The sequence below is a fragment of the Lonchura striata genome, chromosome 12 (genome assembly GCF_050655825.1).
Source record: "Lonchura striata isolate lonStrDom1 chromosome 12, ASM5065582v1, whole genome shotgun sequence".
Classification (NCBI taxonomy): Eukaryota; Metazoa; Chordata; class Aves; order Passeriformes; family Estrildidae; genus Lonchura; species Lonchura striata.
In genome coordinates this window covers 7,430,876-7,457,401 of record NC_140714.1, presented here as the reverse complement: position 1 = coordinate 7,457,401, position 26,526 = coordinate 7,430,876, and the positions used below count along the sequence as shown (strand labels likewise).

Here is a 26,526-nt window from a genome sequence, read left to right as displayed (position 1 = left end):
GAGTTGGCTGGAGCAAGCCAGCACTGCTGCACTAAACCAGCTGAGGACCTGGCTGTGAAAGTGTTAATAATCTCATTGCCTGGACAAACTGCAGCTAAGAGGATTGTTCTCCTGCCATGCTGGGTGAAGAAGGAACAAAATAATGTCCAACTCTAACTCAGCATCATAAATACCATTTTTGATTATTCCTCTTTCTTATTAAAGAGGTAGTTAGTACCTAAAATGTCCTTGGAAAATAAAACCAAAGAAGCTTAAAAACCCCATGACCATGCTGCTTTGCTGGGTTAGGTGAGAGGGGCAAAAGGCTGCAGGGCTCTTTCTGAGCTCCATAATAGAGTTAAGCATTTGCTCCTGCCTTTACACAAACATGAGTGAACACAGCACCAACTTAAATGGAGTCTGGTGACCCCCATGTAAACCCTGTGCTGGTACTGCCCCACCAGGAGCACCTGAGCCATGATGGGAGTTGACCACAGGAGCCAGCTCCTTCAGCTGCAACCTGACAAAGGCAATACATGACTGCTCAAAAGATAATTCCAAGTTTTGGGTGACAAGGGCTTGGCACAATCCATTCCCTCCTTGCAAAGCAACCACCCCGCAGCTCGCCCTGCTCATGGGCACACACTCACGCACATGAGACACATGCAAACATGCCAGCAGCATTAGATCCCAGCTCTGTCCCACTGGGATGGGAACAGGAACGGGAACAGGAATGGGAACACAAATAGGAACAGGAATGGGAACAGCTCCCACATGCTGCAATTCCCACCTGCAGCCAGTGTAAGTTAAAACAGGCAGAGCAATGTAAAAACCCCATCCTTGATTATTTAATTCCATATGGATCAGGGAGACTTGAGGAAGGCAGGGAGGGAAAGAAGGGTTTTGCATTTTTTGCTTTCTACCAAGGTAGCTGCTCTTTCGTTTTTTAGTCCATGTCAACTGTTAATTTGTTTAAAATATGGCTTGGTAAAACCAAGTATGAGTGGATCAAACTGAAATCAATATTTGTGTTAATTACAGCCTTTTGAAAATTGGAAATAATGGCCCAAATCGGTACAAACACACCAACTGTGAATCATAGGGAAAGGATGAGGGAAAAGGCAGTGTGGGCATTGAAAAGAACAGTCCAGATGAGCTCTGGAAATTTAACTGCTCGTGGAATAAATTTCAACACAAACGAGCAATGCACTCGCAGGCCCGCTGCAGATGGAAGCGACAGTCTTTTGTTTTATGTTTTGTTTTTTCTCCCCATGCCTGCTTGATGGGTGATTTGCGTCTGGTGCTCGCGCTGCAAACTCTCCCCGGAGCGAGCAGGAGCCGAGCCCGGAGGAGGCACTGCTGTGCTCTGTGCATGAATGAGGCATTCTCAGTGGATATGGGTCATGCTAGTAGATGTACACAGCAAGATTATTTGACTCTTAATTCATGCCACTTGATATAATGTGATAAAACATTTGACATGAGAGATAAGTTCCATTTTAATCTGGTAAGTTATGGGGAAAAGAGAGAGTGGGAATTGTAAAGGAAGAGGAGGTTTCTGAGGGACAGGTAATGTGCAGAAAGAGAAGTATTGAGTGAAGGAAGAGGTTGGCTGGGGAAAAGCAGCTTTCCCTGCACACTGAGGAAGCAAAAGAGTGAGTAAAGAAAGCACAGAAGGCTGTTAGAGTTCCAGAGCCAGGAGAGTGAGACATGGCACTGCTGAGAGATGGAAGGAAGGAAAGTAGGGAAAGAAGCTGCTTCAAACAGAAATTGAGATATGGACAAATACCCTAGAGAGACTGAAACACTAATGCTGCAGCCTGGTCATCAACAGAAAACCTTTGCTATAGAATGGCTACAAGGACAGAAAGGCTGTAACAAAACAAAAGCAACAGAAACAGAAATACTTTTGACATGCATCCAAACCTAAAAGTCTCAGGCATCACAGGTCACTGTTCTCTCACAGTCCAACAAACTGATCTTGTCCAACTGCAAATTAGCTGTGAACATCTGGGTCAGTTCCTAGCAGCCATCTTCACCAAAGAGAGCATGTCTCAAATTTACCTTTGGTGGCAGACACCACAACATGGTCCTCCATTATACCGAAGCCCATTCATAATCAGCTCTGTTTTGATTAGCTTTTAAAATTAAAGTTTAGTATGTTAAATTTGCTGTCAGATTTGGAGTGTTTGTCAATGAAACAATGCAAAACGTGCAGAAGAGCTGGCCCTTAGCAAACACCTCTGCCAAAAACCTGTCTCAAATTTGGACACTGAGAACAATGACTGAGATGTTCTGATACAGAGAAATTTACACAAGCTTAAACATATTAAAGAGCTCTCTTAGAAGATACTGTTTCTTTAAAATCCACACACAGACTAAGACACAGTAGACTAGAGTGGAGATTTAAAGCAGGCAGAGAGCAGATACAAGCCTTAGTCAGGAAGAAGGGAAAGATTTATTTTTTAAAGCTATAACCAATAAATAGTCTCAAAATGTGACTTATCCTCCTGTCTTATTTTGTCACATTTTGGGTCTCTCCTGCTTGGTGTCCAAGGAGGAGAGGGCATTTACTTACATCAAATAACCTTTCTATATACATCTCCTCATTGACCTTATCACGCAGGACATCCTGAGAGTGGCGGACAAATGTCACATAGGCATCAGCAACATCCATTCCTGGCTTCTGCATGGAGGAGAGAAGAAGAGAGAGAGAGAAAAACATGAATAGTGATGCAGGGGGCAGCTTCTCTGTGCAGCCTCATCCTTCTCTTCCATCTCCTGCTGTCCTCCTGCAGTTTGCCCTTTCCTTACCTGATGAACACTTACCTGATGTCACACTTCTACAGATCTCTGCAGAATTTAACTGATTTTTAAAGAGTAACATACAAGCATGCAAGATTTTGGGGATAACAGCATTGCTTTAAAGCAAATGGGAACTGAAGCAGCTGGATGGGAAAAGACTTAAAAAAAAAATCTTGTTTTGAGTTCACATTGCTTGATATATTGGATTCAAACTTACCTCAAATGAAACCCATTAAAATACGGTAACACGAGTCATTACAAGAGCTGCCACAAAACCTTAAATTTGTATGGCACGTTGTAAGTTTGTTAATAACTAGTGTCATTAGTTTCCATTACTGTGATTTACCTCAGATCACAGAGTATCATTTCTCTGTAAGATACGATTGTCAGCCGCTGTAAATTGAAGTTAGTTAGCACATCCATGTAATTTCCAGGGTGAAAATGAGGACAGTTTGGAAAGCAGTAGGAAGGGAGTTTTTTAATACAAAGCAAACAATTATCAAGCAAAGGGCCAGTGCTTGGCCCTTGGGAAGGCAGTGGCATTTCTTAACACCTACTGCAACAATGACAAGGTATTAATTTGAAAAACAATGAGGACAACACAAACGTGGCAGTAGTCAAGTGTTACACTTTCAAGCAATTTTCAGTCTGCTGATCGTGCCCATTCCAAGGCAGGATTAGATGGATTGGTTTGTACCAAGACAATTGCAACAGAATTACAGAGTTATATTTAACTAACATTTGCGGAATTAAATTTAAGTGGTGGGTTTCCGTTCAACACCAGAATTTCCCCTCTGTCTTCTAGTCAAATAGGTTTTTCTTTCTCCTTCCCCTGGAAAGGCAGTGGCTCACGGGCCATGGGGTGGCCTCTGCACAGGTCTGGGAAGTGTGTGGGTCTGGTGGTTCTGTTCATTAAAAATGTTGAGGCTGTCAAGGAAGCCACTGTAATACAGTTTCATTTCCAAGGCAGGTGGGGAAACAACTGAAAACTAACCCAGGTGAATGATTTCTGCTCCAATTTACACAAAGAACTGGAGCATCTGTCTGGCTTCGAGGAGAGGAGCAGACCCTGCTGCAGACCTCCCCTGGGTGTCCAAGGTGCAAAGCTTTTGGAAAAGCTTGAAAGGGTACACAGCATTTTACTAAGAACACTTCCCTGGAAATGCTTTACTTTCGGAATATAGAGGCCTCAGAGAAGGCCATGTTTCGCCCTAGAAGTTACTTAAAATAACTGTTCTGTGTTCAAATTTCTGATGACTAAATATTTAAGATGCACTGAAACAACTAGGACATTTCATCTGAAGGATCTCCACATTTTCAGGAAAATAAATAAATTTTGAGTTTTTCTTCCTAAGGCTCTCAAAATCTTGCTTTTATTACTCTGAGAGAACAGGACACCAAAATCTGCACTGGAGTATTTTAAACCAAGCAAAACCTCTTAGTATTCAAGAGTTTGTCTTTTCCATGCTAGGCTAAAGATATGATAATTTTGTAGGCAACATTTAGGTTGGGCTAAAGGGCTGAAAAAAACCAAATGCAGATGATGTGGTCCAAGATATCTGATAAATTTGTCACATTGTCATATGAGAACATGCAGAACAATACACCTGCATTAAATATACACACATTATATATACACATCATCAGACTCAACTGAGTTACTGTTGATTTCCACTGCCCAGTCTAACTGGGTGCAGGAACTGGTGTGGCATATTAAGATCTATTTTTCTGCATTTGCAGTTGCTCAGGATCTTTCTGCCTGTAAATGTTACAGTAACCCCTTATTCCAGCCAACATTCATATATTACACTTCAACTTAATTTAAATGTAAATTTCTGGCAAGTTAAGTGCTCTGTCTAAGAACATTAAGGGCTCTTTTCCTTATGAATCAAGGTCTAATTAGAGGAGACGATGTACAGTTTCCCTACACCAATTACAGAAAAATGGAAAAAAATTATTTTCATTAACAATTTCCCAAACACATGTTGGTAGCTGATCACCATTTCCCCAAAGTAATAAAAAAGTCATTTTCCAAAAGAGTAAAATAAACCAACAATTAGAAGAACAAAAATAAAATAGATTAGCTAATGTGTTAGATGTGTGTTGGCTCAGTTCTAACATGTCTGGACTTTTTGTTTGGAAATTATACTGTATTTGTACAAGTCCAAATGAAGAATCAACAGAATGCACTCTCCCATTTTTTTTTTCCAAATGTGATTCAAGCCAATTGCATAAATATGGTACCTTTTTGACACCATCTGCAAATTGTTGCCTAAACAGCCTCATAGGTCTCCATAAGAGGGTAACTGCTCATTATTAACATAATGGAGAAATCCTTTCCAGTTCAAATGTTAGAAGTATGAAGGCCCATGGTTCAATCTTGGGTGTTAATGCATAATGTGGGCTGTTACACATGCCATAAACCAAAGCATGATGGAAATTACTGTGGCAGAAGTTGTTTAAATTGTGCTTACGGGTACATCCACGTATTTGGAAGCAGCCTTCACCTGTAAAAGGAACAAGAAGAGAGTTAACACCATCAGTACCTTTTCAGGTCTTTGTTTTTTTCTTTAAACTCTCTAAGACCATCTCCATCCAAGACTTGGGACAACATAATGCTGAGTAGGTTGAAAAGGGTGATGAAACTCACTTTCCTGTCTAAAACGGTGGTATTTTTGTTGTTGTTTTTTTTTTGGAGAGGTAACTTTACTGCTGCTAAAGCTCTAATAGCAGCAGATGATAGTGTGGGAGTTGTGCTTCTACTTCAGCGAGCGGGGGAAGACGGGGTTCGTAAGAAGACATCGTTATTTTCTTCGGAGGCCTCGCTCTCCACCTGATGCCACGTGTCTCCCAAGGCACTGCATGCCTCTCCTGCTGGGAGCTGTATCCCAGGAGCAATGGCAGCTCCCCGGGAGTGGGGGAATGATGGCATGGTGAGGCTGGCAGGGGCCTGCACCAAGCTAGACACAAGAAAGGACCCCAATTTTGCTCCCTTCCCATCGTCCTGCCCACGGTGTGCTTCCCCCAGTTGTGCAGGCTGCAGCCTGGGACATTGTCAAGACCAGGCTGGATGAGGCTTTGAGTAACTTGGATAGTAGAAGGTGTCCTTGCCTGTGGCAGGAGGGTTAGAACAAGATGATTTTTAAGGTCCCTTCCAACCCAAACCATTCTGTGATGCTTTGCTAGGCTGAAGGTTTTCTGGGAAGTTTTGTGAGAAGTTTTGCAACCAGCACCTGTGGCTGGGCTGGTTGGAAAGATGTGTTCACATTTCACAACCTGGTCCTGTTGCCTTCACATGCAGCCTCTCCTGCACTCACTTGTTCCTCCCCCACATCAGTGAATTCAAACAAAATAATTATTATTTTCCCTCTTGTTGCTGTCCCTGATGCTGGCAAGAGCTTGCAGCCCATGTTGGGGCAGTGTGCACATGCTATACCACCCAGAAGTGCTCTGAAGTTTTTCCGCTTCCCAGACTGAACAGCTACCTCATTTTTCCCTGATTTTCCTCCCTTTTTAGAAGATATTGTTGGAGGGAAGGTATCAAGAGATGGACACTGCACTCTGTGGTGTCATCACAAGCTGGTGTGATCTCCAAGACCCCAAATTGATTTTGGCTGTGATTTTCCATGCAGCAGGGTGCATGTTGCTTGGCACGGGAGGCGGGGTGGCCCCTGACGTCAAGGCCAACTCTTCCAACTGAGCAGTGCCCAGCTGGCCACAGAGACCTTTTTCCCACTGTAGCATAAGGCACAGTGTCTAGAAAGAGTATGGCTGGGATTTTCCACAACGCTTCTGCTTTTAATTAGGATAAGCGTTGCCGGCCATCTTTGTTTGGGTGTAAAAGCTCACCTGCTTTTAAATATTTCTAAAGCTACCATTAAAACAGCCTAAATATAACACGCACACAGTTGCATCTTGGGATGAATAAATTATGTGTCCCGAATGAGAGAATGAATGTATGTGTGAGACAGAATGTGAGAGTGGGTGGAAGCACTCATATGGTGTGTGTGGGGGGTGCATAATTAAGCACAATGAGGCGATACAAAAGACCAGACTGGTGGTAATTGCCGAGGTGAACGCGGCGAGCATTGGCAGCGCCCAGGCTGCCGAGCCGGGGGGCAAGAACAGAGGGAAGGGCAGGAGGAGGGCACCGAGCGCCTGCTGCTGCGGTGTGACCCCAGGCCTGCCTGCCAGGGAGGCTGCAGGGGGACGGGGCACGTCCCAGCATGTGAGCTTATGAAGGAGACAGCAAAACCAGCACCAGAACAAACACCTGTCTTGTCTCCAGGTATTTGTGTTTCCAGACAGCTGGCTGGACACCTTGCTCTGCATTTATCCTCACAGCTTTCTCGAGAGGTGGTGAAGTGCTATTCCTTGCTCCTGTGGAATGGGAGCGGAGGAGCCTCAGCCTCCGTGCGTGAAGGCAGCTGGAGCCCATCCAGCGGGTGCAGCTCCAGGAGAGCAGGCAGTCATGGCACACCCACGCAGGCAGGGTGCCCATGCGAGCACCAAACCAGCAGTTTTTCTGAGCAGCAAAGCCCAACAAGCCTGGAAAATGATGTGGCTCAACAGCCTGCAGAACTCAAGCTGGGGTCCTTGCTCAGGGACCTTGAACCTGTACCTTCAAATATCACACAAGCCTGAAGGCAGGCAGAGGCAAACCTGCCAGCTGAGTGTGGATTTAGCACTCTTGGGTCCAGCTTAGCGCCACTTTCAAACTACCTTCTCCAAAGCCAAGAGGCGACAAGAATAACTCAGCTTCCTGCGATCTCCTCCCTCCACCCACAAAAAAACTGAGCTGCTTCTCCTGCCCACTCTCCTTTAATCAGAATAATTACTTGTTTTTCTTTAAAGTCAGATTTGGCTACATTTAGTGAAATTTCCAAACTGCCGGATGTTGTGTGATTTTTGCTAGGCTGCCGTTTTTCACAAAGTATGTGACTTTGCCATGAAACATCTCAGTTTACCATACAAATTTTGTGCAGAACAAAAATAAGCTCTTTTACTTCTGTCTCCCTTGGGTAGCATGGAATCTTTGGTTATAATGCCACAGGTGTAATGCTCTGGCTACAGAGGCCATCCAGATTACAGGGTATTTTAGCAGCTGGCATTCCTGTGAGTCAGTGCATCTGCACATGCAGACACCCAGCCAGGGCCTGGGCTGCTGCCGCCAAGATGCACTCAAAAGTAGCAACAAACAGGAAAAAAAAAAAGTCTGGCCAAATTTAGAAGGGTGTTTTCCTCTCAAAGTGCTCTGCAAGGAGAAGTGGCTAGTGAGAATTTATTAGGACAACAGATGCATTAATTTTATCTTGAATTTCGAGGCAAGAATTGGAAATGAGGATATCCTACTAGGTGATAAAACTGTCTGTCACAAGACCCCCGAGTACATGTCACTTGCAGAGCGCCTGGAAAACACGCGATGAAAGAAGTTGGTGGAAGGGGGTGGGAGACTAATGCTTTCTGGAGCTCAGTGGCTTGGACCATCACACTTTGTTGTATTTGTTCAGACAGGGAAAACGTGGGAGGTGGTGCAAGCATGCTGTAACAAGAGAGAGATTCTGTATTTATCACTGCAAAGACTAAACACAGCAAGTCACATTACTACTGCAGGGAGAGGAGACTTGCTAAGCCCAGTGCCAAAGGGGTCAGGGCTGCTCCTCAGCCTCCTCTCTCCCAGTGGCTCCCAGCAAATATGGGGGCCAAAGCGAGAGACATCCCTTTGTCAGGAAGGAGCAATCCTGCTCTTCTGTCGTGTACCCAGCCCACTTGCTGTAGGCGAGGGACCAACACTTTACTGGAGACATGCACACACCACGCACAGCAGCTATTTGGATACACATCCCTTCCTGACTGAAAACTCATGAAATCCAGGCTTTGGGACCATGTTCAAAGGCTGTGGGGCTATTGGAGTGGGACAGATTGTTTTGCTGCTGCTGGGGCAGTTAACTGCCAGTCAGTGTCCAAGGAGCAGCAGAGAGGATGCCTGAATCCTATGCACCCAGGTGCTGGTCCTGACAGGTGCCCAGAGTCCAGGTGCAGCTAGGGCTTTGCTCAGCAATCAAAGGGAGCATCACTCAGCAGTGTAAACAGTAGGATGTGGTGGGAGCAGCGCAGCATCAACCGAGGAACAGCTTGGATTCACGGGGAAGGAAGGGCTGCACATTACGCTGTCTACACGGCCTGATGCTGGTACTTCCGATGCCTGGAAAGCTGCCGCCTCCACATCCTCTGCTGCTGGCACACAGGCATTTCCTAACCCTCCATGGCACTGGAATGAGGGAAGGTATCCAGGTATCCAACCCAAGCCATACCCTGCATCCCCTCAAGCACAGGGGAGCACAGTCCCGGGGCTGTAAGCACACAGGGTTTATCCAGGGAGAAGAGCTGCACTGCGGGGCAGTGCATGGAACACCCTCCCTTCCTCTCCGCTCTGAAGAACAAAGTGCCTCCAGCACACCTGAAAAGGCAGAATGCTTAGTTTGAACTCCACGGTGGTTCAGATAAGCTGCCAGACTGTGTACACAAAGCTGCCAAGAGCAGTTTCTTGCCTCTGCTGTTAAGCCTTCCTAAATCCATCTCCATTTCCAGATGGATCCTACAAACTGCCTCAAACTCAGCAAAAGGGCCCAAGAGTAGCAAACAGCAGACATTTGCAAGGAACTAAGACAACTCCAAAATGAGATTTTGGAAAGCCTTCCCAGTTTGCAGAGCAGTGCCTTCTGCCTCTTGCCCAGTCTCTGCGAACAAGTCAGTGCAGGAGAGGCTCCACATGAAATCAACAGGACTGGGGTGTGAAATGTGAACACGACTTTCCAAGCAGCCCAGCCACAGGCATTCATGTGCACAAGTGTCTGTGAGCTGAGAGAAGTGAAGTCCTCCTTGCACAGAGACACTCCTGTAAACTTTCTGGCACATGCATTTTCAGAAGACCTTTGGAAATCAGCTGCCATGTGTTCATCCTAAGAAGCTGTCACAACACTTTTCTGGAATACAGCTCTGATTGTTAAACCATTGCTGGATACTGAGGCCAGTTTTGCACAGATATTGGTCTGGCCCTATACCTTGCTAGGAAATATGTGGTGAGCTGTGAATTGGTTCCTCAGTGTTAGGGAGAAACATGGCATTAGAAGCAGCTTGTGCTTCATGACCTCATGGCATTTCTCCCACCTTGTTCTCTTTTAGAAACACATAGTCACTCCCTAGATCTCCCTTGTTTTGCTGTTTACTATTTAATGGTCACTATTACTATTACAGCCAGAAGACTGGGAGGAACACCTGTCATGTGAGGTGACAATGAATTGTCCATTGCATGTACAATGCAATGGTTTTTTTTCATCTTCATATGTATCCTCTAGAGAATAAACTTCACCAAGCTGAACAATGGATGGAGATGGCTTTTCTCTGTGCATCCTGGATATTTATGTACTGCATACAGGTTGTCTATTCATGTGGGAGTTACAGTGATCAAACATTACAGAATGGAAGAATTATTAGGTAGCTGATCTAGTCCTGGGAGAGCAGGGGGTTACAACTTAGAAAAAAAAAAAAGAAAAAGAAAGGAAATATAGTCTGTACTTACAGTAAATGACAGGAATGAAGAAAACAAAGTCCCTTCATCATATCTAGACAGTTTGGCCAAGACTCCTTCCAAAATGGTGACAAACTACAAAGACAAAAAATACTGCAATTATTTTTAATAGTTGGACTAGGGTGTAAAAATCTGCATCACCTTCAAAGGAACCAGTGGACTTCTCAGCATTGCCAAAGGAATGGACCACCTCTCCTTGAGCATAGTGGGCAGAGAGCAGGGAGAAAGGAGTGCTTCCTTTTGGGTGCTGTGGTGAACCTCTTGCTGACTGGAGATCACCCCTCAGTGTCCTGGGTGGTGCAGGGGACAGGAGTGGGTGCAGTGTGTGGGGAATCCAGCAGAGCCTCTCTGGATGGGGAAGGCTGTGGTTCCTGCTCCCAGTATGCAGTGGCAAGCACGCAGCTAGCTGGGTATTCTTGCAGAAGAATTGAACTGGCATATGTTGGCAGATTATGTTTAAAGGTCTCCACTGTATAATAGGGATGACTTGTTCTCAGAAAGTTTGAAACTAGAGGAAAACACACCCCACCATCTTTCTCCTTACATACCAATTCCCCTCCGTGTTAACACAGCACATCAGACCTACACAACCACCCAAGGGGAATGCTGGCAGCTAAGCTGCAGAAGCTGACTCTGATGAAAAACAATTTCCAAACAATTAAACCTGACATTTTGGAATGTATTTCCCACTACTGTCATCTCTAAATTAATTTCTTAGAAGAGCATATGGTGATCTTGCACAAGATGAGCTATTTTGTCCACACAACCTCATGCGTAGGAGTGGTGACCACCTCTGCATGCCACCCCAATGGCTCTGCAGCAGCATTTAGCAGTGCCACCCCCTGACTGCAGCTACCCCAGTGCTGGGGGGTGATGCTGACCATGGGGTATTACCCCACTGACATTCCTTAAAGCCACTTCTGGCCCAGTATGGCAATCCTGCTAGCAGAGTACTACGTCTCACACAGTTCCTTATCAACAGAGAGTCACCATGAAAGGACTGGGAGACGTATGATCTTGCCTGTGAGAAACAAGAAGCCAATTCAACATCCTAATGTGTCACATTTTAATGGAAACGCACATATTAAAGATGCAACGTTAACAGTGAATCACTTCACCTGAAGCCGAGGGTTACCTTTGCCACTAGGAGTGTTATCATTTCTTTGACGGTTTCCTCAATTAGTTCATCTATTTTTGAATGGTACTGGTGCTAAAGAAAAATAAAAGGAGAGGGGGAGGAAAATATTAGCATTGATCACAGCCAACAGCTCTACACTTGTCAGTCTCTTCCCTTGGTAAGCCACAATAAATAGTATTAAACCAAAGAATTATGCAGCTTATTACCCTGGGCCCCACTGCAGCGGCCAGTAACTACTTACACTTGTAGAAGAGACCTTGAATTCAGGAGAATACTGCACAAGTTTTGAAGCATGGGCAAACCCTGCCCTGTTCGGTGTGCCCGCAGCTCTGGGAGCCATGTGTGGATGTAGGAGGGGAGGCTCCACCATCCCTGTGAGAACCAGCACCCAGTGCTCCTAGAGATTTTGAAGTTTCTTTGCTCCACTTCATTATCCTGTGGGCATTATCCTGTCCTGGCACATGGATTGCAGCAGACAGTGGGTTGCACCTGCTGCTGGAGGGGAACAGGCACTACAAACCACCCAGCCCTCGGCATGGACATGGGGGGGATGTGCTGCTGCAGGAGTGCTTGCAGTGGGCTCAACCACTGGGAATGGTGCTGCACCCTTCCCACCCACTGCAGCAAAGCAGCTGAACCTGTGTTAGCCTGGCTTCAGCTGGCACATGGCTCAAGTTAAGCACTCATTCAAACACTTTGCTGTTTTGTACTGTGAGACAGATTTAGAAACCACCCAACGAACCCCGATGAGCCTTTTTGTCCCGTGCAAAAGCCAGCAGGCAGAGCAGCCCCGAGCCCCGGGCAATGGCAGATCCCGTGGCAGAAGCTCAGCACTGGCTGACCAAGGCCTGTGCCTGCAGCACCAGCGTTTCTGAGTCTTCAACCCAATTTCTGCACACGCCAAACCTTGCTTAGCTTGGGAGCTCTGATGCAATCAGCTGCAATATGGCTAGAATAGGTACTAAAATACAGTCTTCTACTAATTTAGAAAAGACCTGTTTCCAATACAAGATTTAATTAGTGAAAACATACAGTATATTCTTATTTTCAATGGACTGAGAAAATACTGATTATGACTGCTTTCCAACACAAAACATTTGATTTTTCAGTCAAACATTTCAAGCACTGGTGCTAGTCACTATATTCATTACCACTTGGCATTAATATTGTTTTAAAATGTTAACATCAAATCACATTGAAAGAGACAAATCTGCTTTAAATACTAATCAGACTTTGGGAAGGAAGACTGTGAGGGCTTTACAAATGCTAGCTGGTCTCAGTGTCTGATTGGTACTCTGAACTGCTCTACAGTTTGGGGATTTTTCTCTACGGTAGTAACATTAAATAGGAATTTGGGAAAAAGAAAATAAAAGTAGGACACACTTACCCACTCTTTTGCAAACTTTTCAGATGATTGGGGACAGAAATAAAGAGGAAAGTGCAAAAGACAGGAAAAAGAACATATGAAGATAAACAATAAATAAACCAAAATCTTTTAAAAAAAGAGACGTATGAGAACAGCAGCATCATGCACAGAAACAATAAGCAATGGAAAATGAAATGGGGTCAAAACCTCCTTTCGCTGAAATACCAGAGATCGCTACCTGTAGGATTTGGTGGCAGTAAAACAGTGGGAAGGGACCGGATTGTAGCTGACACCTGGCACTCTCTTACGGTTTTGTTTGGCTCCGAGGAGGAAGGGAACCGGCAGGGCTCAGCCCTGGGGCACAGCCCTCACCGGGGCGGCAGGGCCAGGGCAGGGACGTGGCACAGCCCAAGGCTGGCCGGGGGCACTCAGAGCCTCACCTGGACACGAGGACAAACCGGCACCGCCACGCCACAGGCTGCGATCTGCTGGGCCCACGCGGGGGAAAACACACACGAACAAGCGGGTGATACTTGCATTGGCAGCTCCCATTCCATGTCCCGCTTTGCAGGTCAAGACATACACAAGTCCCTTATGGGATCGCAGTTATGATTAATCTTTAGTGCAGAGCTAGGACTTATCAGCTCCCAGGATTGACCTGGCTTTTCCCAGCACAGCTAGAATGAAGCTGTGGGGTGACAGGGACCTGTAACAGCTTGGTACAGGTAGAAGCTGCTGATGTGCTTGGCAGACACAGCCAGGACTTCCTAAGGGAAATGGAGAAGGGGTTGTGCATATATTGGGGTGTCTCTCCCATTATGTTTTCCTTCTGCAACTGCATTTTCTGTGTGTGTAAAACTTTGCAAACAAGTATTCAGCTAACTGCTTTCATCACGTAAGTCATGAGTTTGAATTCAATCATGACTAGCTATGTGCAAAGCAATTCACTGTGAAATGCACTGACTGATGCATGTTCAATAACAAGCTTGTTTCAAAAGCAAATAAGAGCCCCGATGGAATAAAACCACAGCTCTGAGAGCAGGACAGGAGCCTGTGCATGCACCAAGGTGGTGTAGCAGTACCCTGAGCGCTCATTCCCATTGCAGCCGCAATCCCAGGGCAGGGTGAGCCCTGGTGCCCTGGCAGTGACCATGCAGGACAGGGCCTGCCCCAGGCAGCCACAGCCATGTGCACCCTGTGCCACCAGTGCCACAGCCCCAGCTCCACCTCAGGAAGGGGAGCCACACACAGGACAGGGTCAGAGACGGCGGCGATTTGGAAAGCGAGCGCCTGGTGCTGCTACAGATGCCTGGCTCGCAGAACCAGCAATTCCAACAGCTCCTTCTACATTCCTCATGGAAACGCTCAAGGTTAAAGATCACAGAGCTGGTTTGCTTTACCCAGCATAGCCCCCACTCTCGATCAAGTTCATCACAGCTTTCTATTAGCTCAATTATTACAATCCATAATCAGTGCACTACAATGATTCAACTTGACTTTATGTGATGAGTATCTTGCCTTGTCATGTAACAGATTGTGTGTATGTTGTATTTCTCTAAGGACCATCTGACCTTAGATATTAAATAGAAACATACTAGACCAACTGAGAAACATTTAATACATACATTTATCCCCTTAGATGTATTAAAAATTCAGAGGAAAAATAAATATTTAAGATGGTAAAGTATGTTTACCAAATGTTTTAACAGCTGCCTTTAGAGACAAGGAAATGGAATGAAATGATGGGTGTTTGTTTCACAGGGTAATGCTCGCAAAACGCATTCAAGTATCTGCTAAAGTGAGTGTGGCTGAAGGTGGTGTGAAAGAGAAGGCCTTTGGGGTGGGGGGAACCCACAGAGCAAGGTCAAGAAAGGTACTGAGAGTCTCTGTCCAAATACTGATTGAACTGTCAGAAAAATCAGTGGTTTGTTTCTAACAAAAATGCCATCTCTGGTTAGGTCTGGGCCAAAGGCCCTGGCTGAACTCTGTGTTGGGCAGTGTGAGCCCTTTTTGCTGCTGTTGAGCTGTCTGCACAGGGACACGAGCTGGAGGAGCCATGTGCCAACTGGGGCACTGATGGATGGTCCTCAGTGAGTTTCTGTCCCTCCCTGTCTGCCCATTCCTCCCCTTGCTGACCTGAGCAGCTGCCACACCCAGAGATGGGGGCACAGAGGGACTCAATGAGGCACAGACCCAACTCTACTGAGAAGGACACAGGCTGGAAACCCAGGTTCCCATGTCTCTGACTGTCTCATCACTTCCCGTGGGACTGGAAGAAGAGGGGGTAGTATTTTGTCCTCCTCTCCCAGGCTGTAATGACAGATCTATATGGGAACTTTTACCCCCCTCAGCCTGAATATCTTGGCACACAGGTTTAGACAGCTTCAAGAAGAGGAGATGGAGATAGTCGAAACACAGAGTGGCACGAGTGAATGGAGGGGGAGGTAGTAACACTAATTAAAATAAAAAAAAAAAGGAAAAGGGAGGGTGTATAAAATACTGCAGCCCTAAATGGGAACCTATACACCAATAATTTACATCTGCTTTACAGGTTCTATTAGTTCAGCTATCTGTTAAAAACCTCATGTCCCAACAACTGCTGCTTGCCACAGGGTTTCAGCTGTTTCTGAGCTGCAGCACCAAACACCTCCTGGAAGTGTCCAGGGCAGATTTGCAGCTGGTCCTGGCTGCAGCCCAGGAGCAACCACGCAGCAGCCTGCTCCCCTGCCTCCTGCAGTCTGAGTCAGGCTGAACCTGCAGTAGGACTGATGCTCAGAATTCAGAGGAAGCTGTGGCAATCAGGGAGCATCACAGTCAGCATGGAAAGATGCAGCGAGTGCCTGGCCACACGATACTCAGGCACCACACTGATGTGATCAGTCTTGGGCAATCTGGATGCTTAACCTGGCAGTTTAATGAATGCAATGAGCCTCCCTGTTTTTGTGATCTCCAAAATCTCCCTGTCCACAGGGACTGTGCCAGTATAAGGGTTTGATCCTGGTTTGCAGTGGAGAGCATCACAAACATGGACCTTTGCAGCTGATGGGGTAGATGCTGCAGCAGCTGCAGGCTGAGGGATTTGGAGAGACACATGGGTATGAATATGGAACAGAAAATGGTAAAGAAGTTCATGTCCAGACCGGGACAACAAAAGCCCACTCAAGATCTGCTCCAGCTGACCTGGAGGATGAGGGAAGACCTGATGATGGGCAGTATGAAATCTCTTACAAGGTGCATGTCACAAATAAAATGTCAGAACTGAAATACGTATAAGAAAAATAAAAAGAACAACTTAATCTGATCCAAACACCACTGACACCAGGACAGAGAGCCCTGTTACATCCAGTGGCCCTTGGAGCAAGTTCTTTTGGAGGAACAAATTGAAGTGAACAACTGAAAAAACACAGGAACAACTAGCAATGATTCACTGCAAAATCTGACCATGGAAAGCTGTAGTGAAAAGCCCTATCTAGGAAATGCTGACAAGCAGCAGATTAGGTGAGCCAAACAATATTTGTGAATTTATTCTAGACTGGTATATGAATATTCAATTTGGCTTGAAGTCACTGGAGCAAAATGAGTATTCTGATGCATTTAATTCATTCCAATTTGTCATCTCTTTCTAATTCATAGATCAATTCACAGAAACCTCAACCTGCAACTATGGCTTCAGAAGAAAATAAAAATCAGCAATTAATTAAAACAGGTTTGTTATTTGGAAACTTGAGTCATTATGAACCTGGAAATCCAGAATGATCAAGTGTGCTGATTACAGCCAGTACTCGAGGAAGGCAAAGCAGCCGGAATTTCTATCTACTTTTGGAAGTTCCTTATTTTTGTGGTTTGATTTTTTTTCCCCTTACATGCATCACAGCAACAACTTGGCAGTTCTGTTTTCCTTATGTTTGTCTACAGAAAATAGCCATACACAGAAAGTGTGTTGCTGACACCTGGCTCCAAGGTGCTGGTAATGACTCAATTTATATGGTCATCATGCAACAACCAAGCTTGAGAGATACCGAATGCATACCACAGTCCTTGCAAAAAGCCACTCCTAAGTGACAGGGATTCCGAATGTTTCTATTCATTAGATTTGAGAGCAACCCCCTGTACATTCATCTGCACACTCTCTATGGAAGGCTAAATCCACAAACGATACAACGTCTCTGAAACGAGCACAACAGGAGACAGGAAATTTCATGACATTGCCTTTAAAAGCTGTGAAAGGAAGAACCTGCATTTTTACCTCTTGGCCCATTTCCATACTGCAAAGCTTTGTAGACTGAGCTTTGGCATCCACCATGACATTAAACATGGTGCATATTGACTGAGGGACTCGGAAATCTGTTGATCGGCTGGTTTTCTGCAGTTTTACTTCAAATGCAATCCTTGTTCTGTGAAGGAAAGTAGAAGAAGATGTTTCAGTTGCTTTTAAACATACTAAGCCAATAATCATAATTTGAAACAATACTGAGAGGAGTTTGAGAGACAGAAAACTGAATGCTGCTGGGAGTGACATAGTGCAATTGTTACAAATGGGTTTTTTCTAAAAATTATTTTCCTGTTTAAAAAGAAACCCCCTTTCTAGAATACACACTATTTATAAAGTGTTCAACAGTTTCAGGGAAACTGTGACTCTCCTATGCTTGATAAACAGTGTGATGATGTTACAAACAGCAGTGTCAAGGCACACCTTTAATTTGGTTGTATTAGCTGATTGATAACTACACTTTGCTGCACTAAAGGAAGCTCCTATTGCTCCCTGATATCAACTACAAATAACAGAAACTCCTTTATTGCTTGACTAAAAGGACACTGCCAGATCATTGCATTTATAGTGATATGACAGCATTTGCTCGCTGGAAGTTCTTAATTGTCTTGTAGGTTCACAGAAGTGGTTTCCCTGCACCCCACACATTCACCAGAATATATCTGCAAAGCAAGCACAGGCACAGGCATGTGCATATGAACACACCTGCATCACACACCTCCCCATTCTCCTGAGGTTTCACTGAGATAAAATCTGACATCCCTGGCAGTAACAAGCCATAATACACCAAAAGGTTTCTTAGGTCAAAACCTACAAAATCTGATCCTATTTCGTATTTTAAATACCAAGGTATTTGTGAGTGTAACACAGGAATCATTTCCAGTGTGGTGGGTATTGCCTTGTCTTTTTTCAGAGCCCTTCTTCATATTCCTGAGGTCCTTCACTAATCTAACCTAACACAGAACAATCATCATATCACACCAAATCTGCCAATAAGTTAACATAGGAGCTTCAATTTAGAAGTAACAAATAATATCAGCTGCAGCTGAGGAATAATTCTGAACTTAAATAATCCCCCAAGGGTCATGCACATAAAAGCTCATTTATGAATCTGAAGCTCCCGTTCTGGGGATCAGATCTGAGCTGGTATCTAGGTCCTTCTGCCTGGATTTATTAGTTAACAGGCCTTCCTTGCAAGGGCTGCTTTCCTGACAGCCCAGAAATACAACCCAGTGCTGAAGGCAGGGTGGCTCCTCCATGGATGCAACAGTTCAGAGACAGACGCGAAGAAAAATGTTGTGTCAAACTGAAATTGCTAAAGAAACCTTAGCCAGGCCCTGTTTGCAGGTGATATAAATAGGGAAGGCAGCATATTGGTTTACATCAGCAATGGCATTTGAACTGATTTAATTACCAGTGCCAGATTTAGCCTGGACTCGGGGACTAGAATGTTGATAATTACTGAAAGGACCCAAGGAGACTGGGATTTTCCATCTCCTCATGGAAAGGAGCATGTTCCTACTTATGCTCACAACCCTTATATATAGTTGTACCAATACAAGATGGGCCAGGTTTTTACAGAGGGGCAACACATTTGTAGAAAGGTTGAGGCAAATCAGGGAAAAAAACCCACCTGGCTTCCAGGCACACAAGCCCTTCTTTAGATGTACCTGGAAATTTGCTTATTTTTCCATTATCTCAGATGAGCTAACTTGGTCTGATTTTTACAGACCATTGCAGCTATAACTGTGCTGTAGGGACAGCAAAGGGACCTTAATTTCAAGCAAAAAAAAGCAAAAAGTGAAAATAAGTTTTGCTGGTGGTGCTGGGGCAGAGCAGAGAACAGAGTTCCAGCACTGAGTTTTCTCCTAAAGGACAGCCTGACAACTGAAGGACAACAAAAGCTCAGTGTTTCTGCCAGACACAGGACCAAAAATGGGCTGCTGCAATAAATTGCTTTATGTCAAACACATTAAATGCAATAGATCTCATTGCATTTAAAATACACTAGGGTTTATTCCAGAATGGTGAGAGAACAAGCCCTGAGCTATGTGCCTTCCTGTCTGCATCTCAGAGACTTGCCTTCCCCTGTGCTGATATTGCACATCCAGGCTAGTGAGGACTGTACTGAAAATAAATGCCAAACTCACACTTGCAGAGTGGCCAGGAAATTGTGGTACAGAACAGTCAAATCACACACTGCAGTTAATATTAGCATGTATTGGCTATATTTGGCATCCATTTTTTTCTCTGGTTCATCTCTTTGTCTATGGATTTTTGCACAATAAAATACCAAGATCATTTTTCCTTCTTGCCTCATTATCTCTGATGCAAATGGACATAAATTACAGAGGAAAAGTTGTAAATTTAACTTCAATATTTTGCTTTCAAAATGACAGCTGCCAGTATGTGTAAAAGTTGCTTAAAGATATCTCTGTTTTGGAAGATCTGCAGGTAACTATGCTATAATGTGGCTGATGATACAACAGCTTTTCCCAATCAACGGCAGACGTGAAACCCGTGTGCCAAGCAACACATTATCCCACTTTTAAAATAATTTTTCTTCTTTTTTTATTTTTTTTTTAATGTATCTATGCTTTTTAGGTGGGTACTGGAATCTTTCTTATGGCTATGCCTCCAGCAGTCAGCATCATCACACCAACCTGCATTTACAAAGATCTGACCTCATGTGTGGCACTGAAAATAAGTAATTACCTACAAAAGCCAGAAGAATAGGTGATGCATTGCCTTATTGTGAATAAGCACTCTCCCTAGTCTCAACAGAGAAGTGTCTGCTTGGAAGAGTCCACAATTCACAGCAAGGGGGTGAATTCCAGTTTTAAGGTGGAATAACTTTGCATCCTGTGAGCTCTTGTGAGAAACATGCCAGGCTCCCTCATGGGCACCTACCTCTTCACACAGGACTCGATCATGTCACTTGCCATAAGCTTCAAGCGCTGCTCCAAGTGCTTCCCAAACTCCTCCTCAGGCCAGTGCAAATCCCGAATGAAGGTCTGTAGGGCATCGAGTTTCCAGAACATATCTTCTGAGGTGCCTGATCCATTGCTGGCAGAGCAAAATGAGAACAAAAGTCAGAAGTGGCATCAGGGTCTTTGCAACCTGATGTGGAGACCATTCCTGCAACAAGTGTAAGGCAGACAGCAGTTTCATACACAGGACAACGCTGGCCATCTCCACCATCAGGATTTTGAGTTTTACCATACAGTTGCCTAATCTACCTTGCTGTCATCACCCACAAAACTTTCCAGACCAGATGAGTAAGACAACATCATGAGTTACACATATTAACGGGAAGAACGCGTGTATGGTAAAAATCAGCCTTAGTTAATAACCACATTAACATATGTGATTATTAATAATTAAGGCCAGAAATTGTGGGAGAAAATCCTTGATCAATAATAACTGCCATACTAGGCTGTATGCAGTTATTAAGATTTAGGGCTTCATGCAATTCTCCCCCCTCCAAATTATATCTTCAGTTTGCCTTGTCCCCCCAGTGTGGCCCCGTTTCCAGGTAAGGGACAGTGCTAACAAGTGGTGAGCGAGGACACACTTTATCTTTTGAACAGCTGAAAAAAAATTGGGGTAAGTCAATTGAGCTAAGGGTACATCTCATATCCAAGAGTTTCGGCAGGATTTACTGCTGCACCTTTTTCTTTGCAAAGGCAATTACAGGACAACAAATTTACATTTCTAAAAATTTATTTTGCAACAACTTTGGTCTGCCACAAAATTCTCAATTTTTTCCCAAGCATATATTCTTGTATCCACACCCCTGCCCAGATGGAAGTCTTTAGTCCTGCAGTGTGTAGCTACACCAGCTCTTTTCACAGTATAATTATATCTCAAACCTCCACTTACAGAATAAAAATACAGGACTGGATTGCACTCTGTTTGTGCACAGAAATTTATGCATCTCTAACCCTTCTCTCTCCCTCTCTTCTTCTCCCTCACTTTATTTTTTTTTCCAGAACAATTACCAAGGGAGCTTCAAGAGTTTCAACCCCCTCCTCGCATACCACTAATGCTAACACAGTAATTTATAAGATATTTAACACACCATGCATTACCACTTGTGCTGACATCATCTATAGAAACAGATGAGGGAGGGTGTTTCTATTGTGACAGATGCCAGCTGCATTGAGTTAATGCTAGAGGAGCTGGGAACTAATACAAACAGGGCTACTCCCAGGTGAGAACTGCAGTCCCAACATGCCAGAGGGGTCCTGAGGGATCCTGGACTAGCAGAGTCAACACGATAAAGAATGAATAGTCTTGGTTGTAGGAGAAACATATCTGACACTAAGCAACAGGTAACATGTCCTTGATGGAGGGGAAGGGTGAGTAAAAGGGGACCAGGGAGATGAAAAGATAAAGAATCAGGCATTTGCTTTTGCCAGGGGACCAATTAGGACAACAGTCTCGCATGTTCATCTACCAATAGTTTTTAGTTCAAACCTCTGCTTGGGTGTAAGCAAGCTTTAACAGTCTAAACCCAGTTTTGAAACTGCATGGATTTACATTTTAAGTGATATAATGTGTACAAATACAATAATTGCTATTTACTACAGCAATATTATAACATCCATTTGGTTTCAAAATATTTGAAGAATTATTCTCAGTCTTTTTCTCACTTTGGATTAGGGCTCCATCCAAGTAAACAATATAGTATATTCATTTCCAAAATACACTGTTTGTATTTTGCTTGGGAGCACCACAATTACTCTAATCACGCCGGCAGCTTGCAATATACCATTGATGCTCAAGCATTTTCGGAGGGATTATCCAATTTTCTGTCATTACGTGATTCTTATCTTTTCAAGGGCAATACCACAAAGCATGCACAGAGCAAGATTAAAACTTTCAAGTACTCTTTACAGACAACTGCCTAAGCTAACCTTTAAAATAACTATCTTAGCATGAATATGAGTTGTATGGCTTTGAAACGTAAACAACCATGCTAATATTTTAAAAGGTTTTAAATCTATTTAAGAAGATCTCACATCAGTGTTTTCTTTGCTTTCATTCATTACCAGTGCTCTGCAATCCTGCCTATGCCAGACTAACGGCAGAGGCGTTCTGGTGGACTCCAGGTGTAGATGTAATTGAGGGTGTTTCAGTCAAAGTGAACAGGAGATTCTTAGGTGAGTTCTTCAGTTTTATCTATTAAGTGAGAGGACAGAGGAAAAGCACCACAGTGCTGACTGAGACTACTCTATGCCAACCCTAAAAAATTCTCTAGGGTTTTAGAAGGAGAATGGACAAATAACAGTTCCCATGATAGGACATCTTGGGAGATGAGCTACCTCAGATGATGAGATTTGGGTTGAGACCACCGTGTACCACCCTCCACACTGCTCAGTGAGAAATCTCCTATAAGAGAACTTGCCTAATCTGTGCTCAGGATTTGTGGTGTGTTCCCCCTGAGCTTCACACGTGCACCCTGGACACTCCAGCAGGAAGCTGGGAGCACAGAGCTCAAGGCTCCTACAGAGCGACTGCTTTGACACTATTTTCCAAGCCATAATCTAAAAATCACATTGAAAATATCTTTCTTTAGTTGGTCATGGCAAAATTTGGGTGGTAATGAAGGCTATGGAGCTTTAATTGCTCTCTGTGGCATCCCCCATCATGAATAAAAACTGTAACAGGGTGCCCCTCTTTCTTAGACTGCTTCATCAAAGTCAAGACAAAAATTATCTGGGAAATACAGAGCTTGCATTAAATAAAATTCATTTTTAGATCTACATCTGGTCCACAGAAATTGGTTGACTGGCATTGAAATTGGTTCATCTTCTCTTTTGGACAAAACTCTTTGCTGAGACACATAATGTCACATTGTGAGTTCTGTGGCTTGTATGTTATTCAGACCATACCCCATTGTTGACAGCTATTTTGTAAAGCAAGATACTTGCTCAAACTCGCAGTGGGAGTTGAAACAAATTTTCAAGGTTTATACAAAAAAAACCCTCAAAATACACATGCCAGAAATTCACTAGTGTCTCATTCAGAAAACATCTAATTAACTGTATCACTCTTTAAAGTTTTATGTAATGCACAGAAACAAACAATACATATCCATGCCAAGATTACTTTAAATTTAAATGAGATCTAATTTGAACTGAATACACACTCAGAATCATAAATAGCAGCCATCCATGACGGTGCAGAAAAGCTAGGCATTTGTGGGATGCCTAGTGGGATGTTAACTGGTAGATTTGGTACTTTAGGGAGATTCACATTTGGTAGGTTCACATTGGGCAGATTACTTGTTAAACTCCTGTGGAAGAAACAGACAGAAAGAAAAAAATACCATAACAGTGACAATGCCGATGTAGCAGAAGCACATGACACTCAGAAACAAATCTGCAAAGTTCACAGCATGAGGACAGTTAAAAAACTAAAGCAAAACATTTCAGAAAGAAGCATGAGTATGGAAGCTTAAATGTACTGTCATTTCAGTCTGCTATAAAATTCAAATTCCTTAAAAAAAAAAGGCAAACCAGAATGAAAAGAAGAAAAGCAAAGGGAAAAATTGACAGAGAACCTAAACACCTGTGAAAATAACTGCACCTTCAAGTCTTGATACCATTTCAAAGTGCAGAGAGCAGATTTTCTTCCAAAAGATCTCTCTTTTAAGGAAGAATTTCAGTTCTTACAGGCTCAATGGAAGTGCTAAACTATGAGATCTGCTAAGGGACTGGAATTTGAAATAATAAAGAGAGAGTCTGGAATTCCAGCCACAAGAGTTTTTCTCACCACCAAGCTCAACGGAGTTGCAATTTTGCTGCAAAACCTGTCTTAGACCCAAATAAAGATGAGCTAATCTGGAGTGAAGGAACAGTGAACTACAAGGTTCTGTGAAGACTGTGCCCTGATCCTCCCTTGCATTCCAAGGTTCAAAACAAATGATTGTCCAACCCCACTATTTGTGCACTGTGAATAAACTGCACTTTGTAAATGAATCCAGGACTAGTATGACTGTTTCATGGCTGGAAGTGGGCCATGAGGTGATTTGATATTCAAAGGTTAATATGAAGCTTGTGTATTTGGGCATCATGACTCCAATCAGTATTTTCAGATGTGCAACTGCTATGCAAATAGAGATCTTTAAAAAGTGGACTTTTTAAAAAGCTGTATTGATTTAATGCAACATTCTCTCCTGGAACAAGGTGCATGTAATAGCATTGCATGCCCAAAGTTTGGAATCCACCCTGACGTATTTCATTGTACTAGATCTCTAGATGTTTTAATGAATATCTTATAGCAGTTATATTCTACATGCAAAATGAAATCATCAGGAGATCTGGGAATCAGCAAAACATAGAACTCAATTATGCAGCTCACATATTACCCGGCTCTCAGAAGAGAGGCCAGTTTCAGAAAAATGTCTCATTTCTGCCCTCTCCCAGGAGCACCTGTACACCTCCTGGTACACAACCCACAGGTGGTTTTACAGTCCCATGTGAGGAATCAAGCCAGATGCTTTGACACTGTTTTCATCAGATTGTTACTTGGACTCAGTGAAAATGGAATTAGAAATTCAGGATTTCAGCTTCACCCTGCACTGCTGAAGCTATGGAAAGCTTTTCTATTGATGCACATGGGCACTGCTTCAGCATCCAAACTTGCCTGCTCTGAGACTGCATCAGGATATGCCACCTTTGGAGGTCTCCCCCATTTCTCTGGATTAAATGAGTTACTTTACAGACACCATTATCTGGATTCCTGTGAAACTATCAAATTATACACTACGTCTTTCAAGGCATATTAAAATCTTAGTAACTTCCCTGAGACATATTTGGCACTTCGTTTCTTACTGCAAGTTTTATATATCAACCCCCAAAGTAATGGAATTGAGCTGCCTGAATAAACGTTTCCTAACGTATCAGACGATGTGAACCACATCTCTGTAAGAGCTCGGCTTGTCATTGCTGGTGAATTTTAAGGAACAGACTTCATTCTTTGTGAATAAAATCCCTTGTTATGGAGGAAAATAACAAATCAAAGCTTTTTCTAGTGAAAAAACCCCACAACTATGCTCTGATTTCTAATTATTTCTATGATTCTTAGCAGATTTATCTTCCTGCTATCTGTGTGTTCTCTTTTTCAGGCAAACAGGAGAATTCAGTACCATCACAAAGCTGTCCATTGTTTCCATTCATACTGTATCTGCTGCTAAGATGATATGACTGTTGAATGAGACATAGACTACATAGTGATTGAGAGAGTGTTAAATCTTCAGAAATGGCAGTGCATGTGGTTAGATACTGATATGGAATAAATAAAGAAATAGCAAGAGGTGGACAACATATAAATGTATAAGGAAAAGCAACTTAAATAACTTAGCCAGATGGTAAATACATAAATCAGAGGACCTTTGGTTTTAATATTAAAATTCAAGAAGTGACAGTGTTATATTAATAAAAACACTGTATTAATAAAATATGACTTCTAGAGTAAACAGTATACTATATTCACATGGAAACATATTTCTTTTATACAACACATTATTTTGCTGATGCAAGAATATGTTGCAAGAATAAGTTAGTACTTTTAAAACAAAACAGCAAAATAATGGAGTATATTATGTTAACATACAGTAACTAATGTAAAAGAAATATTCTCCTGAATTGACATGCACAGTTTTTCAGGTTCAACTGATCTAATTATCTGACTAACAGTTGCAGTGAGACCTCTAAAAAATGATTAATATTACCAACAAATGTTCCACGAAGCCTGCAATTGTTCAGACCATAAAACTACAGGTCCAAGATGAGAAGCTGTTTCTAGAAGCCAGCCATGCCTATTTAATATAGATGGCTAAATATAACCTCAGCCATCAGGCAGGGAATGTGGGCATTTGCATCAACAAGATGAGGGCTGCCTGAATTAAGACGACTCAGCTTCAGGACTGGATCCTGATACATTCGATGAGAGACGCACGCTCTGGAGCTGCACCGCTTGTTTTCCTGGCGTCTTCTGCTTCAGCCCTGCTTGTGTGTGTGAGCTGTGGCTTTCACCTGGACTGTCTGCTGGGAAATTTTCAGTGCCAACAGACTGGCAGTGTACCCCTGCACAAGCTCCCGGTGCTCACCCTGTACTGCAGCACCGGTCACACGGAACACGTCCAGCTGCACCATGGCTGCTCCTGTAGAGCTGCCCTAGCAATGAAAGGAGGGCAGAAAAACCACAGCATTTTTACTGAGCTGTCTTCTGGGTTCAGAATAGAGCTAAACAAGACCCTTGGCCACACCTAAATGCTCAGTTCCTACAGGATGCCTGAAATGATTTAGTGATGGAAGACGCAAATGCCTGTCTCTTCCTTCACTATAAACACTTGCAACCTCACTGTC

The 26,526-nt window shown here is 43.5% G+C and overlaps 1 protein-coding gene across 13 annotated transcripts in view; it reads right to left on the bottom strand.

The window, feature by feature from the left end:
• Nucleotides 1–26,526, bottom strand: part of CADPS (calcium dependent secretion activator) — a 206,050-nt gene that overhangs the window by 19,222 nt on the left and 160,302 nt on the right. For 5 of the 13 annotated variants that reach the window (XM_085590072.1, XM_077786154.2, XM_021537235.4 and 2 more), the window contains 7 exons: nt 23,304–23,450; nt 20,060–20,215; nt 17,126–17,273; nt 11,511–11,585; nt 10,367–10,450; nt 5,259–5,291; nt 2,558–2,665 (listed from right to left, as the gene is read on the bottom strand). In XM_085590072.1, the coding sequence (XP_085446198.1) occupies nt 2,558–2,665; nt 5,259–5,291; nt 10,367–10,450; nt 11,511–11,585; nt 17,126–17,273; nt 20,060–20,215; nt 23,304–23,450 (751 nt within the window). Of the gene's footprint in view, nt 1–2,557; nt 2,666–5,258; nt 5,292–10,366; nt 10,451–11,510; nt 11,586–12,900; nt 12,916–17,125; nt 17,274–20,059; nt 20,216–23,303; nt 23,451–26,526 lie in introns of all 13 variants that reach the window. The other 8 variants (XM_077786151.2, XM_085590066.1, XM_077786156.2 and 5 more) reach the window with 3 other exon arrangements.